The 20,053-nt window shown below is 59.7% G+C and overlaps 2 protein-coding genes across 9 annotated transcripts in view; both read left to right on the top strand.

Moving 5' to 3' along the window:
- The first annotated feature begins 202 nt into the window (after positions 1-202).
- Positions 203-14,098, top strand: SELENON (selenoprotein N). Of its 2 annotated transcripts, none has more exons than XM_081088517.1 (11): positions 203-415; positions 3,665-3,798; positions 5,806-6,018; positions 6,253-6,308; positions 6,808-6,945; positions 8,363-8,444; positions 8,831-9,019; positions 9,320-9,425; positions 10,453-10,565; positions 10,659-10,760; positions 11,971-14,098. In XM_081088517.1, exons 2-11 carry the CDS (start codon positions 3,769-3,771, stop codon positions 12,139-12,141), a joined length of 1,200 nt encoding a protein of 399 aa, XP_080944643.1. In that variant the 5' UTR covers positions 203-415; positions 3,665-3,768; the 3' UTR covers positions 12,142-14,098. The 2 variants fall into 2 exon arrangements, with proteins under 2 accessions (XP_080944643.1, XP_080944642.1); XM_081088516.1 differs by having other exon boundaries at positions 6,184-6,308.
- Positions 14,099-15,763: 1,665 nt separating this feature from the next.
- Positions 15,764-20,053, top strand: part of MTFR1L (mitochondrial fission regulator 1 like) — a 12,377-nt gene continuing 8,087 nt past the window's right edge. Inside the window, exons 1-4 of one of the 7 annotated variants that reach the window (XM_081086628.1) lie at positions 15,812-15,907; positions 18,329-18,482; positions 18,574-18,688; positions 19,193-19,297. In XM_081086628.1, coding sequence (XP_080942754.1) covers positions 18,665-18,688; positions 19,193-19,297 — 129 coding nt within the window. In that variant the 5' untranslated portion in view covers positions 15,812-15,907; positions 18,329-18,482; positions 18,574-18,664. Of the gene's footprint in view, positions 15,920-16,478; positions 18,483-18,573; positions 18,689-19,192; positions 19,298-20,053 lie in introns of those variants that run through there. The other 6 variants (XM_081086625.1, XM_081086627.1, XM_081086623.1 and 3 more) reach the window with 6 other exon arrangements.

The following is a 20,053-nucleotide window of genomic DNA, read 5'->3' as shown; positions in this document are numbered from 1 at the left end:
AGGGGCGGCAGGCGGGGCGGCCCGGGACGCGGCGGAGGGAAGCGGGGACCCTGAGCGTCTGGGGGGCGGGCGCACGGGGACAGCGGGGAGGGAGCAGGGCGGACGCAGTGGGGGGGGGGGAGCAGGACGCAGGGAGGGGACGCGGCGCCCGAGTGGGGAGGCGGGAGCAGAGCGGGGACCGGAGGAGGGGAAGGGACGGGGGGGGGGGGGGGGGGCATTTAGACAGAGGACCGAGGACCTGGGGTGCGGAGCCGCGGGGCTGGTGTCCAGCTGGTGCCCGCCCGCCCTCCCCCGCAGGAGTCGGCGCTGAAGGCCCTGGGGACCGAAGGCCTCTTTCTCTTCTCCTCCTTGGACACCGACCGCGACCTGTACCTCAGCCCCGAGGAGTTCCGGCCCCTCGCCGAGAAGCTGACAGGTACCGGGAGGGAGGGAGGGGAGCCATGAGGAGGGAGCCAGGCACCCCCCTGCCCTGGCCGCGGGTCTGCTCAGCCCGGGACCACCCGAAGCAGAGGGAGAGGTGGGTCCTGGCAGCCCCCGCCCCCCCACCCTGTCCCCCGTCACCCTGGCCCTGACACCTTCAGCCGCTGGTCGCTGGTCGGGCAAGCTGCTTGCTCACACACACTCACACACACGCACACACTCACGCACACTCTCACACACACACACACACACTCACATACATTCACACACTCATTCACACACACACTCGCGCGCGCACACACGCACACTCACACACACACTCACACACACACTCACACACACTCACGCACACTCACACACACACACACACACACACTCACATACATTCACACACATTCACACACACACTCGCGCACGCGCACACTCACGCGCACGCGCGCACACTCGCGCGCACACTCGCACACGCACTCACACACACGCACACTCACACACTCACACACGCGCACGCACACTCACGCGCGCACACACTCGCACACGCACACGCACTCACACACACTCGCACGCACTCACACACACACTCACACACGCACTCACATACACACACTCACACACACTCATACACACACACACATGCACTCACACATGCACTCACACTCACACGCACTCACACACACACTCATACACTCAGACTCACACACTCACACACACACACACTCACACACTCACACACCCATATGCACTCCAGTCTGTACTCCTCACTGCGAATTCCTAGCTAGCATCCCCTGGCCACTTCCTCGGGGCCAACATGGCTTCAAGCACCTCTTGTGAGTTCTCTCTTACTCTTTGCAGTGCCCTGTGAGGCTGACACGTCACATCCCCAGGGGTACAGGTTGGGAGCCTGGGGCACAGGGCGGCTCACCGGCTTGCCCAAGCTGGAAGGCGCAGAGCCAGGGACATCAGCTCCAGGTCCTGCCCCAGCTCACAGATTTCAGGATTAGGGAGAGTATCAGCCAGTGGCTGGTGAGCAGTAGATAGGCCATAGGAGCTATTCTGATTATTTTACTGAACATTAAAACTCTTAGGTGCTACCAGATGCCTGTCCCATCTCGCTACCCATTTTTGCCTGGCTGTGACCAGTGGTTGTTGGGTTTTTGTTATTGTTGTGTTTTGCAAAGATGAAGGCCTGAAACATCTAATCTATATACATAGAAGCCTTAGCGACCGAATGACCAACGACCGGTCGCTATGATGCGCACTGATTACCAGGGGGCAGACGCTCAATGCACAAGCTGCCCCCTGTTGGTCAGTGAGCTCCCACAGCCAACCTCCCACGGTCCCTCCACCACAGCTGGCCGGCCCCAGGCGTCCTGATTGGGACAGGGCAACACCCCGATGGGCCCGATTGCCTGCCGGCCAGGCCAAGAAACCCCATGCATGCATGAATTCATGTACCAGGCTTCTAGTGAATTATAAAATGCTTTCTCACCACCACCCCAACCTCTGTGTCCATTTCTGGTGACATTTCTTGAACTTAATATCTTGGGCACCTACTTGTTACCCAAGTGGCCCAGTGTAAGGAGGTCAATTGATGGGAAAGGCAAGAGCGATGCCAGCTGCTCTCCGGCGAGTAGGCACCAAAGCCCGTGGTGAGCTTTCTGGGTCCCGGGGGCTGTGGTCACTGCCAGAGGAGAAGCGTCGGAGGAGAACTGCTAATTCGCGGGGCAGACATGGGCCAGTGTCTTCGTGACGGTCAGTTTTGTGGTAAAAGCAGACGGCGGGTATGCGGGTTGGCCCCCTGCGGATTGGCTCCAACCTCTTAATTCCACACACAGCCACACGGCCACCTCCTCGTCCTTTTTTATGGCCAGTGCGCAAGAGTAATGACATGCTGGCCAAACCAATTTTTTTTCAAATGAATCCCCTTACCTCTGAGGCCACCGTGAGTGCAAAACTGGACCAAGTTTTGGGAAAACGAAATTAAAACAAAAACAAAAACACAAAACACCAACTCTAAGCAGTGACAAGGGGCCAACAGTCTCTCTAGCTGGTACATTTATGAGTGTTTAATTTTCTGCTTTATACCTTAAAAGTTTTACAAGCTGTCTAGAATGAGCAGCTGTTACTGATAAGTCAGGAAATAAAACTTTTTATTAAAAAACGAAAGGGCCATAAAATGCTGGGCCTTATTATTAATAATAATCTGGGACAACAGTAAAATAAGCAAGAGACTAATAACCCTGCTCATTCCTACTGTCCCGCCTCTGAGGTCCCCAGATGGCCGATTTTAGGGAAGATTTGCCGCATGGACTTACAAATGCAGAAATAGCAGTGATTCTGTAGGACGGGGATTTGCATCGGGAGCCCTGGGAGTGCCAATTAAAGAGCAGTTTGCTGATTCCAGCCCCTTCGGATTCCTGCTCAGTAGGTCCGAGATGGGCCCTGGGCACCTGTAAGTGTAGAAGGCATCCTGGGGATTCTGATGATCCCGGTTAAGAACTGCTTCGAACGCACCCGTGCAGTCTGTCAGCAGATGCCGGCACGGCCCCTCCCAGGATCCTGCCCTGGGAGAGCAGGTGTGACAGCCCTGCCGCTGCTTTATTCCACTCTGTGTCCTGGGCCCTGCCCTTCTATTTGTCACCTCCTTTGAAATAGGCTTCCGTTCTCCCTTAAACCTCCATCATGACTCCTTCTACACTTGGAAGGTTACAGACTTAGTCGGCCCATCTCTGAGCAGGAAGAGATCTGGGAAATCAAGGCCAGCCACCGCCAGTCCAGCCAGCCCTCCTCAAACAAACGTGGAAATGATGCTACCCAGGGAATCGGGGGGAAGCGAGTCTCCTCACTGCCAGACCAGTGCTCCTTCTCTGACCCCGAAGTTGGCCTGATTCTGTTTCTTTGGGGAAACTGAGCTCTGAGATCTTAACTTCCCCAGAAGAGGGTCGTGGGTAATCGTGGGTGTGGAGTGAAACCGGCCTGGGTTTGAATCCTGACTCTCCCACTACCTCGCCGTGTGACTTTGAAGAAGTGATATCACCTCTCTGAGCCTCCAGTTTCTCAGTCATAAAATGGGAGTTGGTAGTAACGGTATCTGCTTCACAGGGTGACTCTGAAACTAAAACGTGACACATGTTGGTTCTTACTTGGGCGAGTGTTAACTGTTACCCCCCAGCTCCAGGCCTGGTTCCCTTCGTCACTGGCCAGAGTGGATGCCTACGGGCAGGGCCTCCCCATCTGTGTCTCATAGGGTCAACTCCTACAGCCAGCTACGAGGAGGAGGAGCTGCCCCCCGACCCCAGCGAGGAGACACTCACCATAGAAGCCCGATTCCAGCCTCTGCTCCCGGAGTCCATGACCAAGAGCAAAGATGGGTTCCTCGGGGTGAGTTGGGGTGGGGCAAGGGGTCCCCACAGGTGGGGCCTTAGATAGGAGGGCCATCTGTGTGCACGCGCCACCTGGGAATGGGGCTGTGTTCATCTCTCCTTCTCTTTCCATCTGCCTTTATCAGCTGCCCTCTGTGCAGCTGTGCCAGGCCCTGGGGGTCCAGAAGCGGGTGCGATGCCATCCCTGTGGTCCAGGCACACAGCCTGGCGGGGGAGGCAGGAGGGATAAGCGTGAGCGTGGAACCCAGGTGGGGATCTGGGACGGCTTCCTGGGGCAGTGACACCTGACAGGATGCGGGAGGAGGAGGGTTGGCCAGGTGAGGCAGGGGCAGGAAGGACCTGGTTGGAGGACACAGCGAGTGCACTAGAGACTGTGGGTGCAGCCGCCTCACTAGATCATTGCTTTCTGCAGGGCGGTCTTTTCCCCGCAGGCGGTGCTTGCTGAGGGCCAGGCCTGTGTCCCCCACGTTTGCACCCCATCCCCAGGCCCCTAGCACGATGCCCTGCACCTGACAGGTGCTCCGTTGAACTCTCATGACTCAGACCTGAGGTTCTACCCCTGGCAGGGGTTGTGGGTTGGGCAGGATGCCTGACAAACGCTTTGCTGACCAGCCCCGCTCGGGCCTGAGGCCCTGTGGACAAGGTCCAAGCCCATGATGGGACCTAAACATCCCGGATGAGGACCCTGGGAGCAGGTGATGGATGAAGTACAGCCTGGAGGCTGTGGGTGGGAAGGCGCAGGGCGGGGAGGCGCAGGGCGTGGCCACTAATGGGAAGTGACCGGGAGGATGACTCAGGCTTCTGGCTGGTGGCCAGGTGGATGGTGGCCGTTAGTCCCATGGACCGGAGGGAGGAAGCAGGTCTGGTGGAGACAGAATGGGCGCAGTTTGGACAGATTGAGGTTGAGGCACTTCGGGGATGTCCGGGGGGAGTCCAGTAAGTGGTTTGAAGCACAGGTTTGACCTTCCATGCCAAGTTCTGGGTGGAGATGGGTTTGGTGGTGATGAGCCTAGAGTTGGGTTGAAGCTAAATGAGCAAATGAGTCCCCTGCAGAGCAGTGAGAACCTGCACCTACGGGGGAGATGGGTGAGGAGCAGCACCCCCAGCCCGCCCCCCTCGCAGAGCCAGCCCCTTTGGCAGGCAGCTCCCCTGCAGGGCTTGCCAGCCAGTGAGCGGGACCCTGTGAGCAGGACCCAACGGGCGGGCAATGCCTGGCCCTGCACAGCCAGTGCTGCTGTGAGGACCTGCCTGTCCGTCTCCCTCACTGGGAGCTCCCTGCCCCTCTCTTCCCAGTTCCGCTTCTCTCTGAGCCTGTGCCCCCACCCACCGCCATCACCATCGGGATGGGGACAGGAAAGGGACCTGCCGGTTTGGCTCAGTGGTTAGAGCGTCAGCCTGAGGACTGAAGGGTCCCAGGTTCGATTCCGGTCAAAGGCATGTACCTTGGTTGCGGGCACATCCCCAATGGGGAGTGTGCAGGAGACAGCTGATCAATGTTTCTCTCACCGATGTTTCTAACTCTATCTCTCTCCCTTCCTCTCTGTAAAAAATCAATAAAATATATTAAAAAAAAAAAAGAGAGAGACAGAGGCAGCTTCCTGGTGGCTGAGTGTCCCACGGGAGCCAGGCACTCACTGTCGTGGGCTGAGGCCTCGGTGGGAAGGGACAGCCCCCTGTAGCCCAGGGCAGGGAGGAGCAGCCGAAGCGGGTACTCGTCAGGGGGCCTGCATGCTCCACTCCAGGCCGGTGTGCGGACTGGCCTGCAGTCTCTGGCCCTCATTCTCGCTGCCTGTCGGCCCATCAGATAGAAGTGAGCCAGGTACCCAGCCAGGGTGGCCCAGGGCACTCTCTGGGGGGTGGCCTTTCCTCCCCCAAAAGGCGGTGACTGCCTCTGTCCCAGACTTGGCTCCAAACCCAAACTCTGACCTTCGCCTCCTCCACGCATGGGACAGGGACCCCAAAGTCGTGGTGCCCGTGTCCCAGAACTTCGGCTTTCCCGCCCCAGGTCTCCCGCCTGGCCCTGTCTGGCCTCCGCAACTGGACAACCGCAGCCTCACCGCGTGCACAGTTTGCCGCCCGCCACTTCCGGCCCTTCCTCCCCCCGCGGGGCCAGGCGGAGCTGGGCGAGCCCTGGTGGATCATCCCCAGTGAGCTGAGCGTCTTCACCGGCTATTTGTCCAACAACCGCTTCTACCCGCCGGCACCCAAGGGAAAGGAGGTGAGGGAAGCCCAGGGGAGCCCTGGGCCCTGCACCCCGCCCAGTCTGCACCAGACCTTGTGCCAGGCCTACCCCCCTGCTGTCCACCTCCCTCCGGACCCACCTCCACCCTGAACCCCAGGCCTGCAGGGCCCACAGCCACCGGGTCCTGCTGCGCTGCCCTAGGTCATCATCCACCGGCTGCTGAGCATGTTCCACCCGCGGCCCTTCGTGAAGACCCGCTTTGCCCCGCAGGGGGCAGTGGCCTGCGTGACAGCGGTCAGCGACTTCTACTACACCGTGATGTTCCGGTGAGCGGCCCTCGCAGCCCCGCCCTTCCCTCCCTCTCGGGACCTGGGGCTCCAGGCCGCACAGGGGCTCAGCAAGCGGAAGGCAGGCCTGGCTCAGAGCCCCCCGCCCCCACTTAGCACCCTGGGTCTTGGGCTCTCTGAGCCTCAGCTTCCTCCTGTGAGGATGAGGGAGGTGGTGACCTCCTCCCAGGAGGAAAGTGCGCAGAGCGCGCGTAGCACAGGGCTGGGGCTGTGATGGTCACCCACACCGAAGAGGGGTGTATGGAGCTGTGACCCAGTCACACACAGAGACCGTGTGAGCTCAGAGGAGGGTCAGGCAAGGCTTCCGAAGGCATGTGAACCGGGCCCTGGGGATGGGCGGTGCTTGGAGACCCGTGCCTTCTCCCTGCCCCACACTCTCCTGGCCCCCTGCCCAGCCCTGTCCCCAGCACAGAGCCTGGGTCCCCGGCTTTGGGGCAGCTGTGGGAGGCCTGCTCCCACCCGGGCTCCTTCCCCCCAGGATCCACGCCGAGTTCCAGCTCAGTGAGCCGCCCGACTTCCCCTTCTGGTTCTCGCCCGGCCAGTTCACCGGCCACATCGTCCTCTCCAAAGATGCCACCCACGTGCGTGACTTCCGGCTCTTCGTGCCCAATCACAGGTGGGAACGTGGGCCCAAGCCTCCAGCTCCAGGGTTGGAAGCAGGTGCCCAGAGGCCCCCTCAGTCTCTGCCCCTTTGCTCCCGGAGCCCCCTCTCTTGGGAGGGACCTGGAGCTGACCCGGAAGAGGCAGCTTGAGGAGGGTCATTTCATCACTTGACAAGCATGTCCCAGGTGCTGCATGGGCCTGGCCCACCAACTCTGTGCCCAGGACCCAGTGCAGCTGGAGCCGCCCCACCCTCATAATGCTGACCATAACCACAGCCTCTCTGACCACCCTCGGGGAGGCCAGCAGGTGGGCAGGGGCTCGGGTGGTTGAGGTCTAGAGGCTTCTCAGAGAAAGGGGCATCTAAGCAGAGACCCGGGGGGTGAGGAGGGTTTATGCAGGCAGAGGGAACAGCACAGACAAAGGCCTGAGGACAGCAGGCCTCACTGCCAGTAGTTGCCACCACCAGGTCTCGGGGCTCCTGGGATGGCTCTGTGCCAGCCACTGCCAACCTGCCCAACTGGCTCAGGGTCACGCTCTTGTGTGTGTGGGGGGGGGGGGGGGAGCGGGCAGGGGACCTGGAGACCCGGGTTTCAGGTCTTCCCTGATTCCCAAGTGGCTGCTTAGTGACTGTTCAGGGACAGGATGTGGGCTGGGAGCAGGGAGGCCAGAGTTCAGTTTCAGCCGTGACACCAGCGGACTGCATGTCTGTGGGCAAGGCCCTGGCCCTCTCTGGGCCTCAGGTCCCTCGTTTTCTCGACAGGAGGCTGGCAGGGTGAGGGGTGGTCAGGATAACCCGGGAAGAGAAAGTGGCCCCAAGGAGCAGAGTGGCTACCTCGCACTGTGTTCCACCGGCTCAGCCCAGCCACACCTGCCTCCACCCCAGGCTGAAGGTGGGGGCCCTGACTGGATGAAACAGAAGGAGGGGAGCGAATGACCCGGCCCAGGGACTGCTGACCCCTTCCCGAGGGCACCCAGCTCACTGTGCCCAAAGTGGTTGGTTGTCAGTCCTCGGGCGCCCCCATGTGGCAGACCTGCAGGTGGCACCTGGTCAGGCCAGACCTCCTGCTGGCGGCTGTGCCAGGTTTTCACTCCGCTCCGCTGTGTCCTGGGCGATGCACTGGTGACCTCTGCCTGGAGGGGTCGAGGGCAATACAAGAGTCACGGATGGGAAAGCCCTTGGTGAACGGTGAAGGCTGGGCCACTGGCGGGGGTGCGGTTGCCGTCTTAGGAAGAGCAGCCCAGGGAGAGGAAAGGGCCCCCTCTCTGCAGTCCGAGTCCCAGCAGCGCTGAGCCCTGGGTTCAGCTTGCCACGCCTCAGGGTCCTCACCTGTAAAGCGGGGACAGCTGTGTGCTTCCAGCAACATGCTGTCTGGCATGTGGTCCGTGGGCCTGGCTGACCGTGCTCTGGCCACCCTCTCACCCGTCCCCAGGTCTCTGAATGTGGACATGGAGTGGCTGTATGGGGCCAGTGAGAACAGCAATATGGAGGTGGACATCGGCTACATACCCCAGGTGAGCGCACACCCGGTCCCTACCCGGCTCGGAAGGCAGGGCTCCTCTGCAAGGCTCTGGCAGGGCCTCTCAGCCTGGCTGCAGGGGGTGCCCAGCTGGCGAGGAGCCTCCGGGCGGTGCAGGGTGGAGGGCGGAGCTCCTGGCATCTGCTTCTGCACACAGCACCCAGCATCCGCCACGGCCCTCAGGCAGCTTCACGCAGTGAAGGAGCCCGGGCTGGACACGGGCCTGGGCTCACTACCCAGGCGCCCCCTTCCCTGGGCCTCCGTTTCCCCGCCTCTGCAGTGAGTGGGGTACCTTTGAGGGCCTCTCGGGGCCCCGTGAGGATCCTTGCCCACCTCTGAGACGTCCCTCACTGAGGCCACCCGTCACTGACCTCGGCCTAGATGGAGCTGGAGGCCACAGGCCCCTCAGTACCCTCCGTGATCATGGATGAGGACGGCAACATGATTGACAGCCGCCTGCCCTCGGGGGAGCCCCTCCAGTTTGTGTTTGAGGAGATCCGGTGGCAGCAGGAGCTGAGCTGGGAGGAGGCTGCCCGGCGCCTGGAGGTGGCCATGTACCCCTTCAAGAAGGTGAGGCTGGGCATGCGTGAGGGCCGGGCTGGAGCTGTGGGAGCAGCAGGTGGGCACAGGCCGCTGGGCTATGTGTAGGGCTTGCTACTTGGGCTTTCTCTCTGCAGGGCCCAGTGGTGCCCGGGGAGCCTCCCTTTGCCATTCAGAGCTTGGAGGAGGTATCCCCCATCTCAGCAGCACCCCTTCACACACACACACACACACACACTATACATGCATATACACACATACACATTACACACTCCGCACCTGAATGGGACCCTGGCTGCACACAGTAGCTTCTCTCTTGGCTTGGCCCAGGTCACCTACCTGCCATTCACCGAGGCCTTCGACCAAGCCAAGGCCAAGAACAAGCTGGTGCACTCGATCCTGCTGTGGGGGGCCCTGGACGACCAGTCCTGCTGAGGTGAGTGAGAGAGGCCTGGCCATGCCAGGGGAGGACAGGAGAACCTTCACACTTTGTGGGGTGCAGGAGGCTAAGACCTTGGGCCTCCCCTGTAGGAGCATGAGGGGACTGCAGGGGAAGGGGCAGGGGGTGAGGGCCTGGGAGGTTTCTGTGCTGAGCTCAGAGGAAGCTGCTGGATACAAGCTGAGCCCAACTCAGCCATTTTCAGCTCAGAACCCTGGGCCAAGTGACTTCTCCCTGAGCTTCCGTTTTCTCAACAGTCACGGAGGGAAACACACTTACCGCCCGGAGTGATGAGAAATGGCTGTGAACGTGCCTGTGCTCGGCACCGTGTGCACGCACATGAGATAACAAGAACAGGGCCAGAGGCAGGGCATGCATTCGCTTATGCAGAGCATTCACTGAAGGCCTCCTGGGCGCCAGACTCTTTGGGTGTCACCCAGTGGGTGACGATGAGTAAAACGAGGAGCCTGTCCTCGCCCAGTCAATCCGCAAACATCCTGGCGGCCTCCTGGCCCCGCCCTAGGCTGGGTGCTGGGGGCCGTGCCGTGAGGAAGTCAGAGTGGTCCTTGTCCTCGGGGCGTGCACAGTGTAGAGCGGGAGGCAGACGCTGAGCGAGTAAGTACAAGGCTGGTGAGCGTGACACAGGCAGGTCCCGGGGGCGTGCGGGTGTGTAACTGGGGCGCCAGGGGAGGCATCTTAGAGAGAGTGACATTTAAGAGGAGACTCTGAAGGATGAGTAGGAGTTTGTCAAGTGACAGGAGGAAGAGTCTTTCGGTGGAAGAACAGTCTGTGCAAAGGCCTGGGGCACAGTTTTGTGGATTTGGGACCACACGTCCCTGGGTAGGGCTCACCCTAAGTCTCAGCCCAGATGCCAGGATGTCCTCGAGGTTACAGCTGCCATTTATTCAGCACCTACAGACTCTGCTATTTCACCCGGTGCATAGTCCATGAGGTTATTTGCTGATGGAAGCCCAGTGAGGCGTGGGGTGGCCTCACTCTCCCGGCCTGGCCTCTCCCTGCACAGGTTCCGGGCGGACTCTCCGGGAGACGGTCCTGGAAAGTTCGCCCGTCCTTGCGCTCCTCAACGAGAGCTTCATTAGCACCTGGTCCCTGGTGAAGGAGCTGGAGGACCTGCGAGTGAGTGGAGGGTGGTTGGGAACAGCCTCTTGAGAGCCCCTAGGACCATGCCGGGGGCCAAGGCCTCAAGGGTGTGCCCCACTGTCCCCACAGAACAACCGGGAGAACCCCTCCCACAAGAAGCTGGCAGACCTGCACCTGGAGAAGTACAGCTTCCCCGTGGAGATGATGATCTGCCTGCCCAATGGCACTGTGGTAGGTCACCCCACCTCCACCAGCCCAGGCCTGGCACTGTGGCGAGAGGAAGCAGCTAGCCAGGGGCACAGGCTCACAGACCTCATCAGGCTTTGGCCTGGCTCCACCACTTCCTAGCTGGGCTCTTAGCCAGCCTGAGCCTCAGTGGTCATATCTATAAAATGGGGATCCTGATGCCCAGTCCGCCTGCCTTGTGCAGGGGTCAGGACGCTCCTATGGGAAGGGGGACCCCAACAGCACCTAGGGGGCCGGGAAGCCGTAGGCACAGTGTAGCAGCAGCGTGGAAAGGACCCTGGCCTGGAGGGAAGGCTCACCTGGACCACTGCGGTCAGCCCTGGCATGGAAGGAGGAGGGACAGGCCAGGCCTTGTGACAGGTAGGGAGGACCAGGGACCCCCACCCCACCCCAGGCCCAGCCAAACATCAGCACCCTACCTCTCCTGAGGGCCCCTCACAAGCACCCAAGCGCATCCTGTAGTTGGATTCTCACAGCAGCTCTGGGAGCTGGATGCTTACAGACACCCACTTTACAATCAAGGAATGCGAGCCTCAGAAGGTCCAGAGATTTGGAGACAGGTGCACAAGTAAGAAGTGTAGCTGGGCCCTGGCCGGGGGGCTTAGCTGGTTGGAGCACCGTCCCGTACACCCAAAGGCTGCAGGTTCACTTCCAGGCCAGGGCACATACCTGGGTTTGGGGTCCAGTCCCTGCTCGGAGTGCATATGGGCAGGTATAGGAAGCAACTGATCAATGTTTCTCTCTCACATCCATGTTTCTCTCTCCCTCACTCTCTCTAAGAAAAAGGAAAAAAAACCCATATCCTCGGGTGAGAATTAAAACATAAAAAAGGAAAGCAGTGCAGCTGGCTTTGAAGTGAGGTCGGCGTCTCCTCTTCCCGGCAGAGGGGAGCAGGGTTCAGGGGCCACGGGAGCAGAGAAGGGGCGGGGCGAGGGACAGGTGATTCGAGGAGCATTAGGTTTCCTGCTAGTGGACGAGGTGTGTGAGCTCTGTGGTCGGAGGGCCCCGTGTGAGCAGAGGCAGGTGAGGGAGGCAGCGGGCCGCGGGGTCGGTTCCGACAGGGTTCTGGCTGCCGCCCGCCTCAGCAAGGACAGGTGAGGCCTGGGAGTGGCCACTTCTCCCACGAGAGGCCGAGCAGACGGAGCGGGGGCTCTAAGCCTGGGGGGCCCCGCACCTCACCCAGCCTTTCTCCCAGGTCCACCACATCAACGCCAACCACTTCTTGGACATCACCTCCTTGAGGCCAGAGGACGTGGAGAGCAACACCTTCAGCTTCGCGTCCACCTTTGAAGACCCGTCCACGGCCACGTACCTGCAGTTCCTGAAGGAGGGCCTCCGGCGCGGCCTGCCCCTCCTCCAGCCCTAGTGTGCCGCCCCGGGGCCCTGAGAAGGGGCTGGGCAGGAGCTGGGAAGAAAGGCCTCCAGAAGGAGGGCCACATTTAAGCTCAGGCATCCCCACCCCACCCCTCCCAGGATGCCTGTGAGGTCAGAGGCCAACTCAGGTGGCTGTCCTCGCTTCGCATCCATTTGGGGGGGGTTGGCAAGGAGCGCCTGGGCTGGCCTGTGGGTGAACCTCTGGCTCCAGCTGCCACCATCGGCCCTTTACTACCCACCTGGCTCCGGAAGCTGCTTGGGACCCCCCAAAACGGAGCCTGGGGCCATTTCCCTAGACCTCACCCTCTCGGACACACTGTCCAGGCCCTTGTGGGGTGAAGAATAGGGAGCAGTGGGCCACCCCGTTTACCCTACTGTCATCGCTTCCCAAAAGGAACATCAAGAAGCCCTGGCGTGGGGTGGGGTGCCAGGGAAGTGCTCCTGTTTTTGTCGGGAGCCTTCTTCCTGGCCACAGCCCTGGCTGCCCTCCTGTGCCCGCTCCCCAGGGGGTCAGGCTCCCAAGAGACAGCCATCTGGAGGCTCTGGGCAGAACCCTCCTTCAGAAGCAGAAACCATACAGCACCCCAGGCCTTGGCTCGCCAGACCAGTGTCGTCTACTCGACTTAATGAGAGGACCCCAAACCTGTTTGGGGACTTGCTGGAGGCCAGCTGCCCTTAGGAAGGGGGCCCCTGAGGCCCAGACCCAAGGCACCACCCCGCCCGCCTCCGCACAGGGTCGCAGGAGCACTGTCGGAACCAGAGCCCCGGTGTTGCGTTCTGCCCCCGAGACCTCAGTTCCACGGAGTGTCGCCCAGCCAAGGAGCAGCCGGCTGTCCGGCTGTCAGGGCAGCCCAGACCAGCTTGTCCGCCCTGGACGGGTGTTGGCACTCCTTGGCCAAGCTTGGGGCCTCCGTTCGCATCCCGAGCCACTGAGCACGGCCAGTCTCTCTTTTATACATGCAGGAAAGTGTTTTTACGTGAACTTCCTCGCCATTTGTAGGTATTTTTATAACCCCGCGCTAAGGAGAAGGAAGGGGCAAGGCTTCCTCAGCGGCTGTGCATGATGGCTGGGTCTGAAACCCTAGAAGGGCCCCGCTTGATGTCCCTGCAGTTGCCCCCGTGGGAAGAAACAGTCCTCTCTCCCTTCTCTTCTAGTTTTTTAAAAACAGTCAGAGGGTCTGACTGCCCCTGGTGGGGCACCAAGACAGCACCTACCACATCCAGGAAAGACAGCTAGAGTGGATCTGCACCCTTGCTCTCCACTCAGCCCATGAGGGCCCAGGCCTTTCACTAAGGCCTTGCAGCCAAGCCTGCCCCCCACCCTCAACCGGGAAGAGGAAGGCAGGCAGGCGCTTCCCCGGACAGTCCCAGGCCTTCTCTAGCTGAGGCACTTTGTTAAGATTACATGTCTTTTCTCATGGAATCCTCACCACAAGCCTGTGAGGTGGATATTAATTGTTCCCGTTTTGCAGATGAAGAAACCGAGTCTCAGGAAAACAGACTGACTTGCCCAGAGTCGCTCAGTGGCGGAGTTGAGATTCAGCCTGAGTCTTGATTGAAGGGTGTTTTGCACCCTTACCATGCCCCTGCCTGTTTTCACCGAGGTGAAAAAGAAAGCCTTTCAAAACAAAACGTCTCATTCCCTTCTGATCTCTAGACCAAATGAGGCATGCGTTAGCGAGCTCTGCCAAGTTCATGTCCTCTGGGAGGCACTCTTCCAAGCCCTTCACAGGGAGGGACGACCCAAAACCTTTCCCAGTGCTTCCAAGCATGGGAGGCAGTAAGGTACTGGTTGTTCGGGCTTTTGGCACCCTCCTCAGATGCTTCTGCCTGACCCCCATGTGCCTCGAAGCTCATGGCGGGGGAGGGCCCCCAGCTGCCCTCTTGCCACACCTCTGCCACTTTCCTCCCTGTCCCCAACACGTCCTGTAATAAAATTGGAGATACGAGGGTGGTTTGAAGTGCCTTTCCTTTGAGTGGGATGTTAACAGTTCCGTTTTGTCCTTGGTATGACTTGTGGGATTGGCTGGCCAGCAGGGTAGGGAACGCTGCTGGAATGCCTTTGGGTCTATCTTACCTGTCACCATGGGCTTGAGTGACTTTCTGAAAATAATATTGTGATGGACCTCCAGTGGAACTTACTATATTTAGAATCTGATGCTGTGTTTATAAAGTTAAACCCATTGTCTTAAAAGCACAGCTCAAGACAGGCACTAGGTAATTTATTTTTTGAGGGAGTGCACTTCAGAAAAAAACTATTAAAAAAAGTGAAACAGAAGGGGGAAAGGACAAACGCTGGGCAGGGATAGAGTCGAAGCCTGGCCTTGGCCTGCTCACAGGGGAAGGCTCTGGAGCATAAACCACACCACAGAATTGAACCAGCTTTTTGTAACCCATGTCAGTCAGTCATTGGCTGGGAGGGTGGGGGGTGGAGTAACTTCCCAGGATGGGGCTTCCATTCTCCCTCCTGCAAGGGCAATTTTCCAGAAAAGGGGGCAGCTGAGTAGCTGACACAGCAGCTGGAGAATGGATTCACTGGCAGAGTAGAGCGAACCTGAGCAGGGCACCAAGACAGCATCTGCCACGTCCGGGAAAGACAGCTAGGGTGGATTTGCAAGATCTGCCATTGCCCTGGAGAGTGAAATCAGTGATTAAGCAACAGTTTGCGATCCTGGAAAAAGGGCTGGACCTAGAAGTCAACATCATTTGAAATATGGTAAGGGCTCAGGGACAACCTCTGAGGTCTCTGGCCAAGGCCACCTCATATAATTTGCAGGATCCAGTGCAAAATGAAAATGCTTGTTTTAAAAAAACAACAACCATAAATTTCAAGAGGGCGACAGCAGAACATTAAAGCAAGTGTGGACTCCTTACCGGAGGCCGTGTGTGACTGGCCTGTGCCTGGCAGCTGGGACTTGAGGGATTTGAGACCCAAAAACTGCAACCTGGTGTCAGGCACAGCCACGTGTTGAGGTCAGAGGAGGGCATGTGACCCAGGCCTGGATGCCATGGAGATCAGAATCCCGGTGAGTGGGCATGGAAGGAATGTGGGAATGGGGGTGGTTCTCTTTCCCAGTGCCTCTGGGATCTACCCTGCCCATGTGATAACCAAGTCCCTGAAAATAGCTTGAGTGTGTGTGTGTGTGTGTGTGTGTGTGTGTGTGTGTGTGTAAAATACATAAAGGCTAAAACAGGAGAAAGCTACAAAGCGCTGGAGGGCAGGAGTCGGAGAAGCCCATTCTTGCAGAGAGAAGGCTGTAGGGGTCTTGGGGGAAGTATGAGCTGTGAAGGGGACCAGGGCGATGTGCAAGGCAAAGGGCCTGGAACGCAGGGGCTCTCAATTTGCTGCCGGGGTGAGGACAGTAGACATCACCGAACTGGGGGCCCCTCAGCGACAGACCTCGGATTCCCGAGGCCGGACCGCCCCTACGAGCCGACAGGAGACGGAGACCTGAAGGCTTGGCGACCAATCAGGCCCCTGACACCTCGGGCTCCGACAGGGGGCGTGGTCTCGGGGGCGTGTCCTCCCTAGGGTCCGCACGTGCGGCCGCCCTCCGCCCCGCCCACGCAGGAGCCGCGCTAGCCCCGCCTCCCGCGGGGCCGCTTTCCGGGCGGGGGGGGGGGGGTTACGGCTCGGTGCGCAGGTGCGGAGGACCGCTTCCGGGGGCGGGCAGCGGAAGTGAGCGCCGTGGAGGCCGGGCGGCCGGCCGTGGTAGGAGGGGCTGTGAGGTGAGGGAGTCCGGGAGCCGGAGTCTCAGGTGAGAGACCAGGTCCGAGTGCAGCCCGGGCGGAGGGAGCGCGGCCTAGTGCGGGCGCCGTGCGGGCTTCGCAGCTGCTGCTCCCGCGCCGGCTCTCGCGGGAGCCGGTGTTGTCGGCCGCATTTGGCGAGGGGGAAACGGAGTCCCCACGGGGTAGCGGCTCGTCCGCGTCCCCAGCTTCGGTGGCCGAGCGACCCCGGAGGCTTCTCGCTTCGACCGCGGTCCTTGCGGGCCGGGCCGCCGCTGCCTCCTCGCTCCTTCTGGGCCTGGCCCGGCCTGTGGGTCCGGGACCGCCGGGCGGGCCGCGGGAACTTGGCCGACCTTGGCCCTGTCGGGTCGGCCGTGGCGGGGAGGGGAGGCGTGGCCGGGCAAGGTCCCCCGGCGGCCCCCGGCGCCGCTGTCCGCCCAGCAAAGTTCCGCCGAGCGCGGCGGCCCCCGTGGGGCGCCCGGGACCCAGGAGTGATGAGACCGGGCCCGGCCCGGCTCCCGGGAGACCGTGTGTAGACACGACCCCGGCCTCGAGAGGGGCTGCGGGGCGCAGAGGCGGTAGGAACCAGCCCGCGTTGCCGGTGGACGGGGGCAGGGTTCCGGTAGCCGGCGACCCGGTGACGGTGGGGGCGGGTGTGGAGCCCAGGTCGGTGCCCTCGTTCATTCATTTCTTAATCGGACGAATGCTTACGTGTGTGCGGTGCCGGGGACGGCCTGCCCGCGGGACAAGTGGCCGTCACAGTGCATTAGGGAGGAAACGGGGTGCCGGGGGGAGCAGTACAGGGCAGTGATGCTGGAGCTGAGCTCGGAGGAATCATGGAGAAGAGCTTTGGAAAGGGGATGGCGTGGACACGGCTCAGGTGGCGTCAGGGCCGAAAGGAGGCCGGGTGGCCGAGGGCGAGCCCCAGGCGGGGCGTGTGCGGGGCCAGTGGGAGGCCTCGGGCTGCGGTGTTGGTCCGCTGGGCTGGGAGGCCTGCAGGAGTCTAAGTCTGCCGGGGTTTAGGTGAAGGACCGATGTGACTGGCAGTGTGTCCCGGAGCGTCGCTGGCTGTTGTGCAGACTAGGCCCCTGAGTCTCCGGAGGGTAGGCTCGGAGAGGAGCCGGGAGGCAGGCGTGTGCCCTGTCAGCACTGCCGTCCGCACAGCCCGGCACCCCTGCAGGGCAGCCCGGCACCCCTGCAGGGCAGCAGGGCTGGGACCAGAGCTGAGGTGGCTTCTCCTGGCAGAGTGGCCTTAGACAAGCTCCTTCGTCGCTGTGTCCTTTCCCCGCGTGAAGGAGAATTCCTTCTTCCCAGCTTTCCTTCTCCATAAAGTGAGGGATAACTCCTTTCGGGAGAAGGAGAGACTCACGAGGGAGGTTTCCAGAAGAGCTGCGTGGGGCCCAGTCCCTCCCGTTACTCTCACCTGGCCGTTCCTGGCCCTCTCAGTGACCCGTGCATCTTTACCTGGTCCTACTGCGCTCCTCTCGGACCTCACCTTCCTGTCCTGGGCCTGTGCTGCTGCTGGTTGTACCTTCTTCCCCCTCCGAGCTCACAGGGGACCTTGAGGTCAGGACTCAGTTCACTGGCCACCGGCCTCTGTGCCTGTCTCCCGCAGCGACTGATCATCACCCACGGCCAGAACTGCGTGTCCACGTGCTGCCTCTCCCCTAGATTGTGGTTCCTTGAGAGAGTGGCTGTCTGACTCCTCCATAGCCCCTCCAGTGTCCAACACAAGGTGGACATCGTTAGTGTTTGATGAACCAGGGAATGAGAGCTCACTGATTGCCTCTGCCCACCACACAAGGGCAGCTGTGAAGAATCCAGGCAGGAGTGACCCACCCATCTGTCACATTTTAACGGTTCATTTAAGCCCTTTAAAATTCCCTAGTTCACTGATGCATCCTCAGTAGCCTAGAGTGACACCTGCTCTTGTCCCCTTTTTACAGGTGGAGAAACCAGCATTTGGAAAGGTTAAATGACTTGCCTATGACGGCTGAGCCAGGATAAAGAATTTGGCTCTTTTCCCTGTAGCCTAGTAGACTGATAGGCTAGAGCCGTGGTCAGCAAACCGCGGCTCGAGAGCCACATGCGGCTCTTTGGCCCCTTGAGTGTGGCTCTTCCACAAAATACCACGTGCGGGCCTGCACATACGGTGCGATTGAAACTTCGTGGCCCATGCGCACAAGTCGGTATTTTGTGGAAGAGCCACACTCAAGGGGCCAAAGAGCCGCATGTGGCTCGCGAGCCGCGGTTTGCCGACCACGGGCTAGAGCATGCTGTTCATTCTGTTGTCTATTTTACCTCTCTCCCTGCGGGGCCCCGCAGTGCTAGGGGGGTGACACATGCTGGGCTTTTGCATCTCATCTTCAACAAGGAGTGTGGGGCTTGGGTGGTACCTGCAGTTTGCCTTTCCCATGAACTTTAACTACCAAAGGGTTCTATTTCATCTTTAGAAGTTTTGCCTCAGGAAACCAAGGGCCCAGGAGGGCTTCCAGGGTTGTTCAAGCTCATGGAACAAGTCTAAACAGAACCTTGAAGGGTCTGGATTTGGAAGAGCCATTAGTGGGCGAGGGCAGTCTCTTGAGCTGGTTTTCTCCCCCATGAAATGTAAGAGAAGCCTTGGTGTTAGTCATTGCTCTGCAGGTTCTGTGGGGCTTGTGTGGGGGCCATCACGTCCCCACTGAGGGTTGTTTCACAGGAAGGGAACTCGTGTTCCGCAAGATGGCCTGATATGAAGGAATCACGCCTCCCCAAGCTGCCCTGTCCTTCAAGTGCAGGAGCCGGTTGAAATGTCGGGAATGGAAGCCAGTGCGGTAAGGGGCAGCCCGGGGCCTGTTGGGAGGTGGGGAAGGCGGAGCCCGGGGCCTGTTGGGAGGTGGGGACTCCCCAGGTGATTGCTTTCCCCTGGAGGCCTGGAGCTGGAAGGAGGCCACCCTCCCACCCACTCCCCCACTTGGCAGAACCAGCTGTGACCTGGGGGCAGTTGAAGGGTCCATGTATCTTTGCCTTTCTGTACAGAGGAAAGGAGGGAAGCCTGGATGATCCTACACCCAGCTAATTCCTCAGGCCTTTACTGGACCCTCCCAGCAGGGACTGTGCCTTGGCAGCAGCAGGAATCCCTTAGGTGGCTTGCCAAGGTGAAGGCTAACAAGGGGGAATCCTGCCCTCACTTATAGTTGAGACTTGACTTCTGCCCACAGGGTGCCCTCTCCCTGGGATTGAGGAGTCCAGGCTCCCTGGTAAAGGGGAGTGGGGGAGAGGACAGGAATGATGCTTGAACTCATCTCTGAGGTTGTGACTGTCCCTCTCTGCTCTAGACCATCCCGATCTGGCAAAATAAACCGCATGGGGCTGCTCGCAGTGTAGTGAGAAGAATTGGGACCAACCTGCCCCTGAAGCCATGTCCCCGGGCGTCCTTTGAGGTGAGTGCACTGGAAAGGCCGGACACTAGAGGCTTAGAGAGTATGGAAGGATGGTGCTGCTGTGCCCCAGTCTCCTGGGGTTTTTTGTTGTTGTTTTCATTTTGTATATGTTTATTAATGGATCCTGATCATTGTGCCTTCCTGATTGCACACAAACCTTTGGCCACAACAGTCAGGTTCCCAATTTGCTCATAAATTCATAATCTTGTATGTTTGATCACTCTGTTAAGTGGCTCAGATTTCATCAGACTCTAGCAGTCGTTTCTCAGAACAGGCCAAAGGCCCTGGCTGAACCACATCGCCACACTAGCCGGGTCTGTGCTCTGAGGTGTTTGCCTACAACCCTGGCAGATGCCCACGTGGGACACTGAGTACTGTGTTGTGACTGCGTTGAACTCTGCTTTTCTTTACTAGCCCTGAGACTTGGCCACTTAGCCATCTATTTCTAGTTTCCCTGGGCAAGTCTGGCCTCTCCTTTACTAGGCTACTTCAGTCTTACCTCTGGGTCTATGGGCCTCCCTCTAGCACCCACTCTGCAGTAGAGATTCTTGCGTGGCCAGTGTCGCTGAAACCCCCTTCTGCAATGGAAAACCAAGTAGCATTTATTAGTCCCAGCTGCCTCCCTAAGAACTAATGGTTAAGCACCAGCTTCAGGCTACTTGCTTAAGGTGTATCTGGGGAGCTGGGCCACAAAAGAATAACTTCAACTTTCTGCCTACACAGAAGAGGCAGAAATATAAACCTGAAAAGACATAT

The sequence above is a fragment of the Myotis nattereri genome, assembly GCF_964212035.1.
Source record: "Myotis nattereri genome assembly, chromosome: 3".
Lineage (NCBI taxonomy): Eukaryota > Metazoa > Chordata > Mammalia > Chiroptera > Vespertilionidae > Myotis > Myotis nattereri.
This window is presented reverse-complemented; position numbering and strand designations above follow the sequence as displayed.